Source organism: Mycothermus thermophilus (genome assembly GCF_041956435.1).
Source record: "Mycothermus thermophilus strain CBS 625.91 unplaced genomic scaffold VTJ04scaffold_6, whole genome shotgun sequence".
Lineage (NCBI taxonomy): Eukaryota > Fungi > Ascomycota > Sordariomycetes > Sordariales > Chaetomiaceae > Mycothermus > Mycothermus thermophilus.
In genome coordinates, this window is record NW_027191432.1 from 1778235 (window position 1) to 1795658 (window position 17424).

At 55.4% G+C, this 17424-nt stretch overlaps 5 protein-coding genes across 5 annotated transcripts; 1 reads left to right on the forward strand and 4 right to left on the reverse strand.

Moving 5' to 3' along the window:
- Positions 1-131: 131 nt before the first annotated feature.
- VTJ04DRAFT_9069 (uncharacterized protein) lies at positions 132-3383 on the reverse strand (the record flags this gene model as incomplete). Its single annotated transcript, XM_069367575.1, has 4 exons — positions 132-2208; positions 2285-2380; positions 2463-2534; positions 3301-3383. 4 exons carry the CDS (start codon positions 3381-3383, stop codon positions 132-134), a joined length of 2328 nt encoding a protein of 775 aa, XP_069215890.1.
- Positions 3384-7264: 3881 nt separating this feature from the next.
- On the reverse strand, positions 7265-8818 carry VTJ04DRAFT_9070 (uncharacterized protein; the record flags this gene model as incomplete). The annotated part of the gene is made up of 1 exon (XM_069367577.1): positions 7265-8818. The coding sequence occupies one exon, from the start codon at positions 8816-8818 to the stop codon at positions 7265-7267; it is 1554 nt and encodes a 517-aa protein (XP_069215891.1).
- A 1464-nt stretch (positions 8819-10282) lies between these two features.
- VTJ04DRAFT_9071 (uncharacterized protein) lies at positions 10283-11712 on the reverse strand (the record flags this gene model as incomplete). Its single annotated transcript, XM_069367578.1, has 3 exons — positions 10283-10525; positions 10591-11475; positions 11620-11712. 3 exons carry the CDS (start codon positions 11710-11712, stop codon positions 10283-10285), a joined length of 1221 nt encoding a protein of 406 aa, XP_069215892.1.
- A 1568-nt stretch (positions 11713-13280) lies between these two features.
- On the forward strand, positions 13281-13927 carry VTJ04DRAFT_9072 (uncharacterized protein; the record flags this gene model as incomplete). Its single annotated transcript, XM_069367579.1, has 2 exons — positions 13281-13358; positions 13502-13927. The coding sequence occupies 2 exons, from the start codon at positions 13281-13283 to the stop codon at positions 13925-13927; spliced, it is 504 nt and encodes a 167-aa protein (XP_069215893.1).
- Positions 13928-14945: 1018 nt separating this feature from the next.
- VTJ04DRAFT_9073 (uncharacterized protein) lies at positions 14946-17298 on the reverse strand (the record flags this gene model as incomplete). Its single annotated transcript, XM_069367580.1, has 2 exons — positions 14946-16773; positions 16835-17298. 2 exons carry the CDS (start codon positions 17296-17298, stop codon positions 14946-14948), a joined length of 2292 nt encoding a protein of 763 aa, XP_069215894.1.
- Between the last annotated feature and the right edge of the window lie 126 nt (positions 17299-17424).

A 17424-nucleotide genomic window follows, 5' to 3' on the forward strand; every position in this document is an offset into this window, starting at 1 on the left:
ATCCCACCCCAGAGCAAACAAGCCAGTCAGTCATGCGAACATCAGCATGTGCATAGCAGCAGGCCAGCAAGCAAGCAAGCAAGCAAGGAGGCAAGCAGCCGAGGCTACTGCTCCTTTTGTTTCGCTGCTGCTCAAAAGAAAGTCGGCTTAGTCAGCACGCGATACTCGACGTAATCCTCGCCGTCAATGGTCAAGATCACGCCCTGCGACACCAGCTTGCCCTGGAAGGGGCCAGACTGCTTGCGTTGGTACTTGATGCCCATGTGGATCTTTGCGTCTTCAGTGCCGGCGCGGATCCGGTTCGCCTCCTGGGACTCCCACACGCGGTTCAGGCGCTCCACGTTCTCCTGGAAGTGCGCGAGAGGACCGGTCCCGTTGCTGGTCGGCGCGTAACTGCCGTTGGTGTGTCCATTACCGCCGCTGCCGTTGCGGGCATGGTGGTGGTGCTGGTTGTGCGGGTAGTAGTGGTGGTAACCGTTGCTGGTGCCGTTGATGCCGGCGCTCGCGGGAGGCGAGTTGGTGCCCGCAGGTGCCAGGGAGGTTTCGCGGCTGGCGGCGCGGGCGTCGGCGCGGGCCTGGGCCGCTTCGAGGCGCGTGATTGCGCGGTCTGCGAGCTGCTGGGCGCGTTCGCGCTGTTCGGGATTGGGGCCGCCGGAGGGGGTGCGGTTCGCGGCGCGGAAGCTGACGTCCGGGAGCGGATGGCGGCCGGCGGCGGCGGCTGCTGCGGCCCGTTGCCCGAGGTCGGAGCGCCGGGACTGGCGGGGCTCCTCGGCAGCTGCGGACCGGGCGGATGAGTCATGGCCATTGGTGCCGTTGACGGGAGAACCCTTCATGGCAAGGGGGACGAGATCTGAGTCATCCCGAGAGCGGTTGATCGAGGTGCCCATGGACATGGCTTGGATGACGCGCTGCTGGGCCTCGTAAACGGCCTTGGTCTCGTTGGCGATGCGTTCCTCGGGGGTTTCACCTGCATCCATCTGCATCTGGCGGACGCGGCAGTATTCCTTGATTTCGTGACGGCTCAGGTTCCGCAGATGCGGCTCAAACTCGACCTCGTCCCAGTGAATCCACAGAGCGCCGGCACCGCTGGGGAAATTGCCGAGAACGGTGCGGCCGTCGCGAGTCTCACGGGTCAACTTCACCCGGAACATGTCGTTGCTACCGAGGACGCCAAACACGGCATGCTTGTTGGCCGGGTCTTCTTCGCTTGAGTATTTCCAGTACCCGATCAACACCCTGGTAGGACGCCTGCCGGGAAGGTCGTCGATCGTGCTCTGGACGAACTTGGGAGACTCGGTGGGCGCACCAAGAGAGCCGGCCAACCGGCGGCGCTTTGCCTCGGGACGATTCGGCATCACGGCATTAGCAGGGATTTCGGGTCCGTAGGCAATCTGAGGCGCGGTTGGGGTCTCGGGAGGAGGGTTGTTGCGCACGCGCTCGGCGGCGAGCTCGATAGCTTCCAGATCTGCCTTGGCCCTCTCCTCCGTGCTGTCGTCCTTGTGGCTATCCTCGGAGCGGATCTTGACGTATTCCTTGATGACATGGTGGTTGTGACCAACGAGATGCGCATCAAAGGCAACCTTGTCAAACGTGACCCAGCTGCCGCCTGGGCCCGGTGGGATGGGGTACCTATGGTCCATGGGGCGGCCATCGCGGGTGGTTGGCTGAATGCGAGTGCGCAGGCGGTCCCGAACGTCGATGAAGCCAACAACCGCGTGCTTGTCGGCATCATCCTCGGCAGGTGAATCACGCCAGTAGCCAAGGAGCACACCTTTCACAGCGCCAGGAATCGGGGCAGCAGGTTTCGCCGGACGACCGGGGCGGCGGGCGTCGAGATCCTCGGTAGGAGTTGGGCTAGCATCATCATCGTTGGGAGACTCCGCATAGACACCCGAAGGGCGCTTGCGCTTAAGTGTGATGATAGTTCTACCTTCAGCCTCACCCATGACGATGTCTTCAGTCTCGCTAGGCTCAATCGGGGAGGACTTGCTGTGAGCCTTGGTGCCCACGACAATCTCGTCACGCAGGGTGGTAGGCGGGGGGCTGGAGGTACGGCTCACAGTCTCCTCAGGGGAATCGGGAGGAGGTGTGAGATCCTCGTTGCCGTCGTCCTGGGGCGAGTTTGTGATATTGTCGTTGACGTCCGCGGCGTCGTCCAATCGGCGGTCCTCGTTCGGAACCTTGCCTTTGATAATATCCTCGCCAAGGCTAGAATTGAAGCATAAAGTCAGCTTATATGTTGACAAAGCAAGGGACAAAACTCTTCGACAAGAGAAAAACCCACCTCTGAGGAGAATCTTTAGACTCCGGAGTCACGCGACCCATAGGTGGTGGAGCGCGAGTTGACTGGGCACCAAAGTCTTGTTGGGATGGAACAGAGCTGAAGGGATCATTGTCAGTCAGTCGATATGAGCCAGAACAAGGTTGGATGCAGAAGGGCAGTCAGAAACAGGGTAACGTACCTGGCGATCGAATCGTCCGGTACTGGTGTTTGTGCTGTGGTCGAGGCTGTTGATCTGCCTGATTCCACGTCACTGATGAGCAAGGCTGTGTTAGTCGACTGGATAAACCTCAACTTTGTTGTTGTTGGGCTTCTGGCAGATTGTGGAGTTGAGAGAAGTCTTGATCTTGGCTGCCGAGGATCAGGAAGAAGAGTAAAAGTGCAGCGAGCAGAGGCTTTCTAGTCGGGGAAAGAAAGAGAAGGAAGAATTATGTGAAGTGGGAGAAGAATTTGAGTAAGAACCAGAACATGAAAGAAGGTCGCTCAGGCAATTACCTCGGGCGGTCAAGCTAAAGTTGGGACGAAAACTTTGAGACGGTGAGGCAACTTGCCTTTTGCACTTGCAATTATGACAACAAAGAAGACGGCCCGGGGTAAGGTTATGGCCTGGGTTGGTAAGGCAAGAATTCTATCCACGTGTTTCTCCTTCATGAGGCTCTGAGAAGACTGTGTTGGTATGGAGACTGAAATTGGTTTATTTGGAATGACTTCAGAACCCAAGCCCACGTCTAACAACCTGGACCTCGGGATTCAACAACAGAAAGGACCATGTCATGATCTCGAACTGCGAGATATTTATGGAAGACAAATGGAACAATTGCCAACCTAAGTTGCAAGTGTGGCGTCGACGGAAGCATGGAACGATAAGGCATAGCAAGTCTGAGACGACGCAGCGCGTAGCTGTGTATGCGCCGCTTGACGCACGAAAGGATGGATCCCAAGACAGCAGCGCCACCATGCGCCTCTTTGAGATGCCACATAGACAAGGGAAGCAAAAATACAACATGCGACAAACCTACCTATATTCTTGGGGAATCGGCTCCATCTTTGCTGCAATGTGAGGCGGTGACTGGCCGGTTGATGTTGGTGCTTCTTCTGTCATGGTAATGTCTGTGACGGAGTCCGTATGCAGGGTGTTGTTGATGTTGGAGCAGGATTCGGGGTTGGGTGACAAGATTCCAGTTTCTGGGGTTGGATGTGATTAGTTGCGTGTGATGATGCAAGAATGAAAACGGAGCGAAAAGTGACCGAAAAGTGTGAAGAAAGAGGGAAGGGAACAATATGTCGAAACGGAGCGTGGAGGTTGGGTGGGATGTAAGCCCAACTAAGTGGTAGGGGTTCAGTTTCTAGAAGGCTGGGAACTCCGAGGAGCCACTTCACTTTCAGGCCCCAGGCCGTCTCCTTCATCCGAGAAATGGACGACAACAGGTGCCTTGGTTTTCCTGAGTGAGTGGATGAATGCACTGTGTAAGTGCACAATCACTGCGGGCGGACAGACTGCCCGAGTCCGAGTAGCGTGGGCTTGAGTCGAGTCGAAGACAGGGCGTGAAGTCCAGGTCGAGTCCCAATGTAACGGCCCGCGGAAACCAAAAAGAAACTGAGAAAGAGATGGAAAATGGACGCGCGTGCTTACCTTGTCTTTGACACAACCGAGTCAAGTTCTTCTGTGGCAAAGCAATTCAAGACCACACGGAAAGCAACTTGTATTCAAAAAGAAAGAAGAGGGTGTGGAAGAGAAAGAGAGGTTTGGGCTCTGTGTGAACCTCGAGAATCTCTTCAACCCAAAAAGAGAGACTCTGGCATGAGACTAATGTAAGTTGTTTTGTTGTTGGTCCACAAGTCGCGTGGCAAACTCTCGGCAAGCCGCACACGAGAGCTGGGCCGGTGGCGCCGGTGTAGATCAAGTAAGACTTTCGTTGCGGTGAGGGGTGATGGGCTGTCCTCAAAGCCTGGCAGGCTGTCGCAATCGATCGAGCAGCAGAAAAGAGGCGCTTACGTCCCAAATGGGAAATCGGGCCAAAACAAGGGGTTGATGTGTGTGAATCAGCGGCCGGGATGTGTTGACATCAAGATGACGCGACAGGGTGATGCCAAACGAAAAGAGAGAAAGAGAGATCGTGGGCTGTCAAAAACCCGGACGGCGTGTGTGCAAGAGGAAGTGGGAGAGGTGGGAAAGAAGGAGGGAAAGGTGGAGGGAATGAATGGATGGGACTGGCGCAGAGTGGGTAGAAGTAGTCAGATAACGTTAGGACAATTGAAACCAAGGGAGACAAAAGGTCATTTGCCAGACAGAGACGCCTAGGCCGGGGGAGGGGGTGTAAGAGTCTGACGAGTGGCATTGGATTAACGTTATAGGTGACAAGAGTTTAGTTCGGTATGTCGTCCATGACTCCATGCACCCTACATCTGTACATACTATACCTACCTTACATGCCCACATAGAGTACATACCTACATACCTACCATAGGTGCCTGGCCCGGAGCGCTGGGTGTTACTTCAGTCCTCATCCACATTGCACCAGCTCCTCTTTGTTTCTGTTGAACACTTGGCTCAGAATCCCATGTTTGCTGGGCGAACAAACGTGGAATCGAGGCGACATTGGGGAGCCTTGGATGACTCTCAAAGTGGCTCAGACTCGAAACACCCAAGGGCGGGCGGAGTCAAACAGAGCCCAGAGACCGGAGACGCTCGAGTTTCTGTTTGTCCTTCATCTCCGTTCAATCTCGGGCCATCCTTGCCCGGCACACAGCAGATAAGCCCAACACAAGAAAGCCACCGTGGAAGCGAAGAGCGACGAAAAGTCACACATACTCGGTCGCGCGTGAACCACAGCCGGAACGTGGAAGAACGGATGGTGTAAGCGCACGGCGTTCATGGCAATGCACTTTTGTGGTTCGCTAGATATTATTGTTAGTTTGGCTGCACCCTTGTGTTTTCGACCTTCCTGTTTGAGACATGACGAGAGAGGCCCCGATCGCCCGACTTCGAATCATCTGAAACAGCCTTCCGGCTGCATCAGACAGGATGCAGGCAATCGGGGTTTCGTGTTTTCTGCCAGGCTTGAGAGGAGGGGAAACGCCGTTCGAGCATCACAGCGCTGTTTTGTGTCTCGGGGTTCGCTGTTGTTAGTTACCTTTTCGAGTCCTTGACTGGGCAAACAGAGCGATGAAGTCTCAAAAAGGCTCAATCAACCCAGTTGGGAAGGTTGCAACAAGAGGGTTGCAAGGCAGAAAGAGACGCGAAGAGCCGCTGCGGGTCACGAAGGCGACCTTCTTCCACATTGTCGGGTTACCGGGAATCCATCAGAGGTTAAATTGGCAAGACGGAAGAAGTGACGGAAGAGACAAACAACCCCCAACTTGCCGGCACAGTCCAAATAGTACGGATACAACAAGACTCTCCGACACCTAGGCGAGCATCAATCCATTCCATCACCGTTATGCCAAGGAATTAATCAATCAAAAAGACAAAAAGCGATGGATTCAATTCGACGGGCTCCGTGTTCCGAGGATCGGAGTTGGTTTCGAATGTACTTAGAAAGAAAAGCTGCGCCTTGGACTGTGCACCCAACAACGTCCGATCTGACTTCCAGATTCGGTTTGCTTTTTACTCACATCATCATTTCAAGCCTGCGGACCTGTCAATCCACTTGTGTGAGACGAAAATCGGGGACATGTGACCCACTTGCTAGAACGCCATTGGTCCACCCGCAAGTCCTCTGAACAGCCCAGCCTAAAATCACGACTTTCTCAAGCCCCCAAGCGTGGAAAAACTCAAATCAGAAGACAACAAAAAAACGTGCTGCCGGTTGGCGACAGGGTTGGTGCCACCCGAAGACGTCACACAGACCGCAAATCCATGGCCCCCGCTCCAGTTGCTTGCAGTTGTCATGTTTGACAGTGTCCAATCAGCCAACTCGATGTTAATGGCGAGAAACAGAGGTTGCCAGTTGTCAAGTCCTCAAGAGTAAGCAAGCAATTCAGAGCGCAGCATTTTCCATCCACCGCAAATGAAAAACCTGGGACTGGACGGCTCCGGACAACCGGATCAAGTCTCAACCAACCATTACCCAGCTCAGTCACCTTCCCATCATGTGACAAGCGCCTGGGCACAAACACCCGTTGTCCACGGTTGAATCCCATTCTACTTACCTAAATCGCCTAGGTTCGTTGGCTAGTTCCCTGAGCAAATAAACGTTACACAACTAAAGGTAGAGACAATCCACGACCCCCACCAGCAGCAAGCACAGGTAATTATTATACCTACTAATCAGGTTCCCGACCTCCTGAGTAGAGTAATCCATATGAAGGAGGTCGTGCTCCGAAGTTATCTTGCCCTGACAAGAAAAACAAGCCACATCAGCCTTAGTTCATCCAGGTCAATGTCGTCAACCACGGCCTGCATGGCGTGGTTCTGGGCACCCAGGCACATCTGTACCGTGTATATACAGTGTGCACCAACCTGACCACAAGCACCCGACATTCATCAGAAGGACAGGACTCGTTTTCTAGGATTGATAAAACCAGGGGACAACATAGGCACCCCGTCGCCCTGACCAATTTCTTGTGTGACGTGGACTTGGACGTGTGGTACGTCGAACACGGCGCTCGCGGACGGATACGAAGACAGGCAAACTTGTCTGCCTGTTGGGTAGTCAGTCGGGACATGTGGTTTGCTTCGACAGAACAAGCATTTCCAGCTTGAGCACTTGGCTGTCAACATTGTGTCCTGGGCTGTCAATAGTCAGCCTGAAGGGCGAATGGACTTCCGGCTTGACAGGCGTGGTCTCGATCGAAATTGGAGAATCAAGGATGTCTAGATAGTTCAGGCACCTCGTCCAGTTTCTCCGAACGATTACCGTCTTGCACGCCCAAAGAAGCATCTGAAGGCACACTTTCTCCGTCGTCATAGTCATACATACACAACCCAATCGTCCACAGCAAACCGTATACTTTGTAAACATCATCCACTCAAGGCAACAATCATCTCCCCCTCCCCCTTCCACCCTTCCCTCTCTTGACCACCCCTCCGCGGCCATTATTCCTCCCACCCCCTTTCCTCCCCCCAAGCCCCTTTCCAGCAACGGCCGCATCAAATCGTCCGTACAATCCCTCCTCCACAAACCCGCTCCCCTCCGCGAACCGCATGTAGTTAATCACCCCGTGATCCACCACCGCCACCAAAACGTTGCGCGACCCGTGCTTCAGCCTGGCATACATGCGTCCCGGGTGGCCCTTCCACTCGGGCTTGCCCTCGTCGACGGGTGCGGCATCGAGAAGCGCGCCGATCTCTTGTAGCGAGGGGACGTAGGTCTGCTGCGCGTCGACGACGGCGAGGCGGAAATCGGGAGCGGGGTGCCGGAGTTTGGACCATTTTTGTGCGGATTTCCAGACATAGAAGTGGATTTGGAAAGCTGGAGATTGGGATGGTGTTAGAGACGACGAGGGAGAGGAAGGCTGATGGCGTGGGAGGAGCGAGAGTTGGCGGTAGATGGGGATGTAGGAACGGTAGAGACCAGGGCGGACGAGAGGGCCGTACGGAGGCGGTTGAGGTGTGGTGGTCATGCGAGTAGTGAGCCATTGCCAGAGGGTTTGCCGCGGCGCTGGAGGGGATGAGGTCGAAGTCGTAGCATGCTGTTTGGGAAGAGGCGGCGCGCGGAGGACGTTGTACCCGCAGCGTTTGAGGTTCGAGTAGACCTGGAACTTCTGCAAGCTGATCTTGCCACGCTCGCCGTCATCGCCGATGAGCAACGCATACGCCGCCTGCAAGCTCAGCGGAATGCCCATCTCATACTCATCCACCGCCTCCTTCTTCGCTGCCTCCTCCTCCTCCACCGCCTCACCAACCCCACCTTCAGCACCCCCCTCAGGAGGAAAGATCTCCCCCAGCTCCTTAAACGGCCACCAGAGATCCAAACTTCCCCGCTCAACCAAATACAACGCCTCCTCCGGCAGCAACCAATCCTTCCCCCTCGCCGGCCTGTCCCTCCCCTGGCCCGTCACCGCGCGTCCCAGCACCTGCGTCGCTGCCGACGACCCTTCCAAAACCACCACCCGCTCCCTGATCCACCCGTAAGGTTTCCTCTGCCCATCCGTCCCAGCCGTCTGCTTCTCTTCCTCGTCCTCCCCAAACCCTTCCCACCAGCCGGGGAAGTACCACCCCCTCACCTGCTGCTGTTGCTGCTGCTGCCCTGCACTACCACCCGAAGAATGAACCCTCACATAACTCAACACATCGCGCATCGCCGCCCTGCTTTGCTCCAGCGCGTCGGCCTGCGCGCGTGTGCCGTGCGACTCAAAGTCCTTTTCGCCGCGGCGGATGGTCTGCGCAGACAGGCCCGGCGCCTTGCGGTACTGCTGGCTCTGCAGCGAGGCAGCGAAGGCGCGGAAGTCTTGGCCGCCTTCGTTGTCTTCCAGGGCCTCTTCTTCAGGAGTTAGCTGGTCAGGGTCGGCAGCAGCGGCGGCGGGGCTGTTGTTGGAGAATGACGACTCCAGCCCCGTCATGGCGGACGGGTTGTCGTCGTCGTCGAGGGGCATGGTGGGCACGTGGTTTGTTTCGGGGTGTAAAAAACTCTGGTGTGAAGGTTGATGATGAGTTTCGAAGAATCGAGCTGAGTTTTTCCAGAGTGGGATGATTTGTGATGTGTGTCGACAAACCTCGGTCCTTGGTTCAAGTCAACCCGGGTCAGTGGGTACCTTAAAGAACCAAAATAATGGTAAAAGACCCCAAGGCTCAATTCAATGGTCTATTCCTTCGAATGAACTCTAAATCAAACTCTCGCCTGGAAGTAATGCTTCCAGATTGGTTTTGTTGGAGTGTTGGCCATGTTCTGAGAAGGCAGAATCTGCAAGGCAAACCTTGGTTGGGTGATGATCGTCCAAAGGGTTAGGGTTAACACGGAGATTTGACCCTCCCGACCAACCTCAACCACCTCTCACAATTGTCGATTAAATCACTGCCTTGAGAGACCCAAAAAGCCGGATGTACGTCGATTCCAACCTGGAAGAGTTTATGTAGTCCGGAACCCCGGAGAATCGTACCATACCAACAACATGAGAGTCATCACACACCACATGAAGAGGGGTGTTGACCACGGCCCTGTGAAAGGCCAACACAACATGTAATCTCACCGTAATATCACCCAAGCACCGTACAAAAAAGTAGATACCTCAGGTATGCCACAGGAAGCACCGCCTCGCAATTCCAAGTGTCCATCCGTATACAGACGCCTAACCCCCCAAGCCATATGGAAGCCAACCGAAACACCCCGCTCCATAACGACCTTTATACAGAACATCGCACACAAAACGCCGCGCCAACATCGCCTTTGACATAAACCTCTTCCTTTATCATAGCCGGCTTGTCATCACTCATACCCATCATCATGATCATGAAATCCTTGTCAGGATATCCCTTTCCCTTCATGAAGGCAAGGCCATATATATCTGTCTCTCCCTTTCCGGTTCCTTTTCAGGGCGTTTTCTCCGCTGAGACCTGGATCCACTCGAACGTATGTCCCCAGTTAATGTGCTTTCCTCGTGACGTTGATATGCGGACGCTCCATCGTCTTCTAGCCAGCTGATGAGTAGGTTGAGACATTGGTAGGTCTCACACTCAAATGGTATGCTAGCTGTTGGTGTTCATGAATTTGTGGACAACGAGGGCCATGCCATGACGCATTCGGTCATGATAGATTTCTCCTGGGTGACACTTGGGATACCGGTGGTCTCGAGACTCGAAGGGGGTTGATTGAACACCATGCCACCACACAGGGATTCACCATTCCCCATCTGAGCACTTGGTTCTTTAGGTGGCAGTGGGGAATAGTTAGTAGGCGCTTTGTTTCGGCTCGGGTTAATCGCTGGGGACTGGGTGGTCCATGCTCGGTGGTGTTGAATCGCGACCACTTCGTACGTAGGGTCGATCAGTCCCGTCATGCGCGGAAGGCCTCCCCTTGGACGAAGACAGCCCTACAAAGTCCCCACCTCTCTTGAAGGAAATCACTCAATCAGCATCTTCTTAACGCCGCCGACCTCGCAAAGGCCAAGGTATCGAATCGCTTCCCTCTCATGAGCCAAGACAATAACCCGTTCTGGGAGCACGGGGTTGTTCGGGTCGACGAGTGAGGCGTCTTTGGCTGCCTGTTCAATGGCCTCCATCTCTTCTTTGCAGGCTTGCTGGTCCATGGGGCATACCACAATGGGCAGGCGTAATGTGATGTCCCTGGCGGAGGTCATGTGCGCCTGAATAGAAGGTGAGTTAGCGGTGGAGAGGGCCTAACTGGGTAGGTGGCAAAAGCATCACTCACCTTGATGCTCAGGAAGAATTCGATCTTGTAAAGGGTAGATGTAGTCGTGAAGCTTGTCACTTCGTACATTGGGAATTGGGGTTTGCCTCGCTTGATAATGCCGTCTGGGTCTCGGAGGTCTCGTGCTGGGAGGACGAGACCCAAGCTCGTAATGTATCCGTTCTCGGGCAATTTTATCCCGACAGGTTGTGTGTGCTTGGCGATCTTGTTGACCTTTTTCGTCGGCTCGTCGCCTTCGGGATTGAACGTGATTTCCTCCTCAATGGTAAGCGTAATCTTTTGTATTGTCACCCTCCTCGCTTTGCTGAGGTAGTCAGGATTGGGTGAGAGTTTGACGTAGACCGAGATAGGATCGAGCGGCCCATAACTCCATTTGGGGAGTGAGATACCCAACGTCACGATGTGATCGGCGGTTGCTGCCCTGTTCTCTGGCCGGTTGTACATGCCGAATGTCGAGAGTGTGTCGTAGCGCTGTAATGGAACTGGGAATGTGTAGCGGTTCTGTATGCTCGGGCCTTGCTGAACGGTGACGACGAGCTCGTAGTACGTCTCAGCAATTCGACTGGGTAACTGTAAACTCGCAGGTGGGATGCGCCGGTTTACTTCCTCGCCACTGCGTCCAAAGGGAATGAGGATCTGGAAGGGCAAGTCCATGGCTATGACACTCTCGGCGTCCTTGCCAGACATGCAGCGGAACAGGAGCACCTCTTTCCCAACCAAGTCTACCGTCTCTCGTCGTGGCGTCCCCAGGTGGCGTTTCGCGACATTCTCGGCGGCCGGGTGTATTGTTTCTCGTCGTTGGAGGCAGATGCGAACCATAGAGATCATGACAGGGGCAGAAATGCCCGCGCCTGGCCTGATTTCGACCTTGCCCACGATTCGAGGCTGCGAAATGGCATGGTCAGTAAGGGCAACAGAAGGCCTCGCAAGGCTCGGACGTTTCTCCGCGACGCATTGTCGCGCCACAAGCGCTGGAGATGGGACTTCGCGGGCGACAGGACAACGAGGATGAGAAGAGGACCAACGTACCAAGGTCGCAGAAATGCCCGGGTATCCCACCAAAAAGCTGCTATTTGGTGGGCCGGAAACGCGAACGGAGGCGGGGATATTTGCGACATTCATCCTGGCGCTGGTACCGGCCGGCCACTGCCGACCGCTCGATCAAGGCGGGGTGGTGTGTTTGCTCTTCTTGTTTGTTTTGCTGTTGGCTCGAAGCGAGGTGGATGGCCGCTATCGGGACGGACACGGCGGCCGTCGCCGGTCACAAAGGAGGCAGGCCCTCGCCGCGGAGGTTGGTCGGCGGCGGCGCGAGACCAAAAGTCGGGGGGGAAATGCTGGGAAGGCGACGGCGGAGGAGGGGTTGGGATGTAGTGGTGAGGCTCCTGTATCGATAAGAGATTGTCGTTGTAGGCGTGGGCATCGGCGTCACATTGGCGACGAGGCCGGGCGAGAATATGGTAGAAAGCGGGGCGATCGCAAGAGTTGTATGTCGGTGATTGTCTAGGACTTTGGGAGTGATAATGTTTGGCTGCAGGTGAACGTTCTCGGCCTTAGGTGGTGTGTGGAAGCGGATGGGAGGTGAGACGACAAAAGCCCAGCCCCAGCTTACGCATCAGCCCTGGAGCTGTTGGGTCCAGGTGCCGTCTCCTCCGTTGTCTGTGTGCTTTGCTAGTACTAGCTGTAACCGGGGTGTGCCTGAGTGCGAGCTGTGAGGTGCTGCTGTTTGGTTGCTGGAAAGGTGGGGAGGGGCCGAATGGAATCGCCCCTCGAGCCGCCGAGCGCTTTGTGTCTCTTGAGAGTTGTGCGGCGACCGAGAATTGCGATTGGAGGCGTGGATGCGGGACGCTGAACTTGAACCCGAAGTGGCAGCAGTTGCTAGAAGACTCCGTGGGCCGGATTCTCCGAGCAGGCTCTAGTTAGTATTCCCAGCGAAGGAACTGGAAGCTCATTTCTGAGTTTGTCAAGCCCCTGAAGATTTGGTCAATCCGTGCGATGCAATCGGGAATGTGAGCATGACAATAAGACCTAGGTGTTGAGGTGCTCAAATGAGGGACGTGCTGTGTCAATGAACCAGCTGAGCAGCGCGTTGCCGGTTCAGACAGAACACTGGAAGAGGTTGGTAATCCCAGTGCAGAACTCAACGAAAACTTGGAACAGAGTACATACATACATACATACTCGTACAACCTGGAGGATCAAATGTTCAAACGGACAAACCTTGGGCCGAGGAAAGAATCCACAAAGCACCAGGAAAATGGAATCCAAGTCTTGTACGCCCAATGTCTAAAGGGACTTTGGGGCTGTTCTTTTGATCGTTCACATCTCTGAGGTTACATGTTCCTTTGGTGGATGCCTGCCCAGCAGACGGCATGTGCCTCAGCCAAAGCTAGCCCGCCATGTTTCCTTCTCTGACCCCGCTGTTTCCACTTCCCCACGCACCACCAACATCCCGTCAGCTGGTTGACCTGAAACCTCTTCTCTGCCTTGGTCAGTGGTAGGGCTGCAGCTGGGGACCCAGGGACTTGGCGCAGCGACCTAGATGAGATGCCAAGATGCCCAGTCCCTGATGTCAACAACCTCGACACAATTTTCTGAGAACCTCTTTGGCCATCGATCGGCAGAATCCAGTCGCACTCTTCCTGGAGCTTCAAACAAGCCATGGGACCTAGACGACATTTGACACGCCCGCCATGTCCGTAACGCTGCACACAACTCTCGGGGACCTCAAGATCGAGGTTTTTTGCGAGAGCGTCCCCAAAACGGCTGAGGTATGAATATCTGATGGCCGCACCGCCTCTCGGTTGCACTGCCGCGCCGATTGCCTTTCTCCGGACCTCCCGCCCCGGTGGCCGGCGTCTTTTCCTTGTTCTCTCCCGCAATAACCTCCGCTAACCAGGTCCCTTCCTATTAGAATTTCCTTGCCCTCTGCGCCTCCAATTACTACGACGGCTCGCCCTTCCACCGTGTCATCGCGGGATTCATGGCTCAGACGGGTGCTCCTGCGCATCCCAATCCCCCTGATAATCCCAAGGGCGGTCGCTCCATCTGGGGCGGGACCTTCAACGATGAGATCCGACCGGGGTTGCGGCACCACGATCGCGGCGTCGTCAGCATGGCCAACAAAGGGCCCAACACCAACGGCAGCCAGTTTTTCATCACCTTCGCCGCCGCACCGCACCTGGACGGGCTGAACACCGTATTTGGGAAGCTGCTGGGGGACGAGAGTTTGAGGACTCTGGCAAAGATCGAGCAGGTCGAGGTGGATAAAAAGAATAGGCCGACTGAGCCGGTGAGGATTGAGAGGGTGACCATTCATGCGAACCCGCTTGCCAAGTGATGATCAAGCCAGAGCAGAGGGTGGGCTGTGAAAGATGGGGTTGGAAAAAGAATTGCGGGATGGGATGACACCAACAGCTCTTGGTCCGTTTGTCCTTGACCCGTACAGAGAAGGATACCCGGATACAACAAACATAGAGGCAAGTGATACCCAACACATCAGGATATTCCATGATGTCGAGGAGCCCGGATAGTGGTGGTATGCGATTGGCCCAACATGGATTCCCCCGATGTCTAGTCACTGAAGCTGGAGGAAGAGACAAACACAATCATCTCCACTAAAGAACTTATCTGAACTACTATGGTCGATCTCTTTCTACCTACAAGCTAAGAATATCCCGAGACTACCTATCATCATCGTTGTCATCACTCATTCCGTTGTTACTACTGGGTGTTGTTTATGTATCTCTTCTCCCCTCCCCTCCCCGCAAACAAATCTCGTCTCACTTCATGAAAGAAAAGGAACCCTCCCACTGGTTGCCAAAGGAAAAGAAACACAACATCAGGAATGTCTAAGACACAAGACCACCCATCATCGCCGCCGCTCCAACTACCAGCCATTCATCCCTTCCCCCAATCCATCCATTCGCTTCCATCTCTACTCCTCCTCCCGCACCCAACCCTGCTCACCAATGTACGATCAACGAAATAGAAAAAGAAGCAAAGCGGGAAAACCCCAAGAACCAGGTGAAGAGAGAGGAGGGGATTATTAACGCAATGAACAAGGAAACAAAGAGGAGAACCAATTATGAAGATCAACCAACCATCCCGCCAGCCATCGCACGACCATCTTCCTTGCCAAGTCCAATTCCAAAGTTCCAGAGGAGAAAGAAAAAGCAACCAAATCATCCAATACCGCCACTTTTTTGTTTTCATGTCACCGCGCCTCCTCTCCTCCCCAACCGTCTCGACGAAATGGGAAATTACCGCCTTTCTCAATCATCCCCGGACCGCCCCGGTAAATCTAGGAAACCCAGCGTCGACTAGGACCTCCCCGCTTCCCATCAAACCCAATTCTTCTACGCCTTCCTGCGCCGCTTGGTCCCGCGCTCCGGGCTGTCTCCAAAATCAGCGCGGTCAATCTCCTCAGTGGCGGCCGGGCTGGGCGTATTGTTCGGGGAGGCGGTCTTAACATCCACGGCTGCGTCAGTCGTTGCCTGGCCAGCATTGGCGTTGTTGGCGCCAACACCCGTGATGAAATTACCGGTTGTAGACGCGTTGTTGTTCGTGGTGGTGGTGTTGCCGTCCAAGCTGAAGTTGAAGTCGGCGCCATCAGTTCCTCCAACGCCGCCCATGCCGTCGAGGTCGCCACCCTCAAAGTTGGGGTCCGAGAACGCGTTGGGGTGGATGAACTGGTCGTAGTCGACACTGTCGAAATAGCTGGTGTTGGGGTTTCCATGCTCGTCAAGACCGGGAATGCGACCAGATGGGCTCAGGGGACCGAGCATTTGTGTGAGAGCGTTGATTTCCTCGGCCTGCTCGGCCTGGAGGCGCTGCAGGACCTCAAGTTGGGCTTGTGTGTTCTGGAGTTCCTGCAGGCTCGGCATTCCTGGGATCGATGACAGGTTGGGCGAGAGAGAGAGGTTGGCAATGTCCGGGTTTGTAGGGGCTGTGGCTGCCGTTGTCGCTACTGTAGCAGACGGGCTAGGGGTGGGCACAGCGACGGTGCTAGTAGTTGACGGCGCCGCTGATGAGCCATTGCGGGCCATAATGTTGAGCATCTGCGTGCGCTGGTCGTCGCTCATGCTGGCAGGAGTCTTTGCGGCAACTTCGGGCAGGTCGAATGCCGGCGCACTGTTCACCGCGTTGGTGTCCTGAATGATCTTCATCATGCCTTCCTGGGGATTGTTCCGCAGACTGTTCTTAACGTAGGCCGTGGCCGAGGTATCCGCAGGCGAGGTGTCGAAGAGCTCGGTAACCGTGCCCATCGGGGGGGCTTGGTGTGCCACCTTCGGCGTAGGCGGCAGTGTGGCTGAGGTGGACACGGACGAGGTCCTCCCGGATTGTGGGATGGGAGGCAGCAGGCGCTGCTGCCGCTTGGGAGTGCCCACCGTAGTCACGCTTTGCGACCGCTGGTTGACAAAACCGCCGAGGTCGACAACGCCTCCCGACTGTGGGATTTGTGTTTGGGGGTGATTTTGAGTGTTGGGAATGATACTCGCCAGCAGGTCCTGGACGGTTTGCGTTCCGCCCTGTTCCTCCAACGATTTCCTAAACACGTTGGCCAGGAAGTTCAGGATGGCGTTGATCGAGTTCTCGTGCCGCTCGTGCATCGTCTGGAAAAGGACGGCTTGCTGGTAGAGCTGGTTCTGGTCCTGCCGTATCTTGGTGAGCATGTTGGAGATAGCGACCTGTTGCTGCTGAAGTCTCTCGATCTGGTGCTTGACCTGGATAAGGTCCTTCTTGTGAAGCGGCCCGATCTCGTTCGACACGGCTCCGCGTCCGGCCTGGGAGGTTGCCAGCGATTGTCCGTTGTACGCCTCTTCAACACCGTCTTCCTCGCTCTCGTTCTCGACCTCCTCTTTCTTGGTCTTCTTCTTGTTGGAGCCGCTCTTTGGTTTGTTGATTAGCCACAGCAGATTGGGATGACCGCGACGGAAGTACGGGTTGTAGTACTCGCTCGGGCTCTTGTTCTTTCTCTCACTGGCTTTCATGGAGTTATCAGACAGCCCCACGCGCTTGTGGAAGCCGTACATATTGAGCTGTCGCACGAACGAGGCATAGTTATTGTGTTTGAAGAGCTCGGGGATCAGCGTCTTGGCGAACTCGTCTTCATCCAGCACTATGAACGAATCGCCTTTGTCGGACCACCGGATCAGGTCCGTATTGCGCGACTCATCGAGGAAGCTGCATCAGGGTTGTCAGCATGTTTGCTCAACTTTAAGCATATAAAGCTAGAGTACACTACCTGCTGAGCTTCTGCACAAACGGTGGAATCTGTTTCCGCTTGGCTTGCGCCTCCTTCTTTGCCCTCAAAGCCAACTCCTCGAGACGCTCGATGTTGTCGTGCTCGTCCAAGTCTGAGGCTGCTGTGTGGAGATAGCTCGAATCGTCCCCGAACCCGTTCCAAGTGTCTGTCGCACGTTCGAAGGGTGCCCTCGGAGCAGTTGTGACCAGAGCCCGGCTGTTTTGACGGCGAGCCAACGCAGTCGACGGATTGGTTAGCCCTTGGCTGTAGGAACCAGCTGCTGGGACCATCGAGAACGAGTTGACGGCCGGGGCAGCGGTATCTACAAAGCCAGTCCCATCCACGCCGTTCCACCTGAACATGGGGTCCGACGGGACGGCAGTGAAGGGCTGCGACATCTGGGGCATGGGCACCATAGGCGGATTGCCTGGAACAGGTCGCTTTCGTGGATTGGGTGAAGACATAACACCTGTGCGCGTAGGGTCGACTAGCAGGAGCCGATCCGGAGCCGCACAGTTCGCCGGTAGCAGCGGTTAACGAGGTGCACCGACGAGTCGAGCTGGTCCGGAGGCGACAGAAGTGTTGGGGAC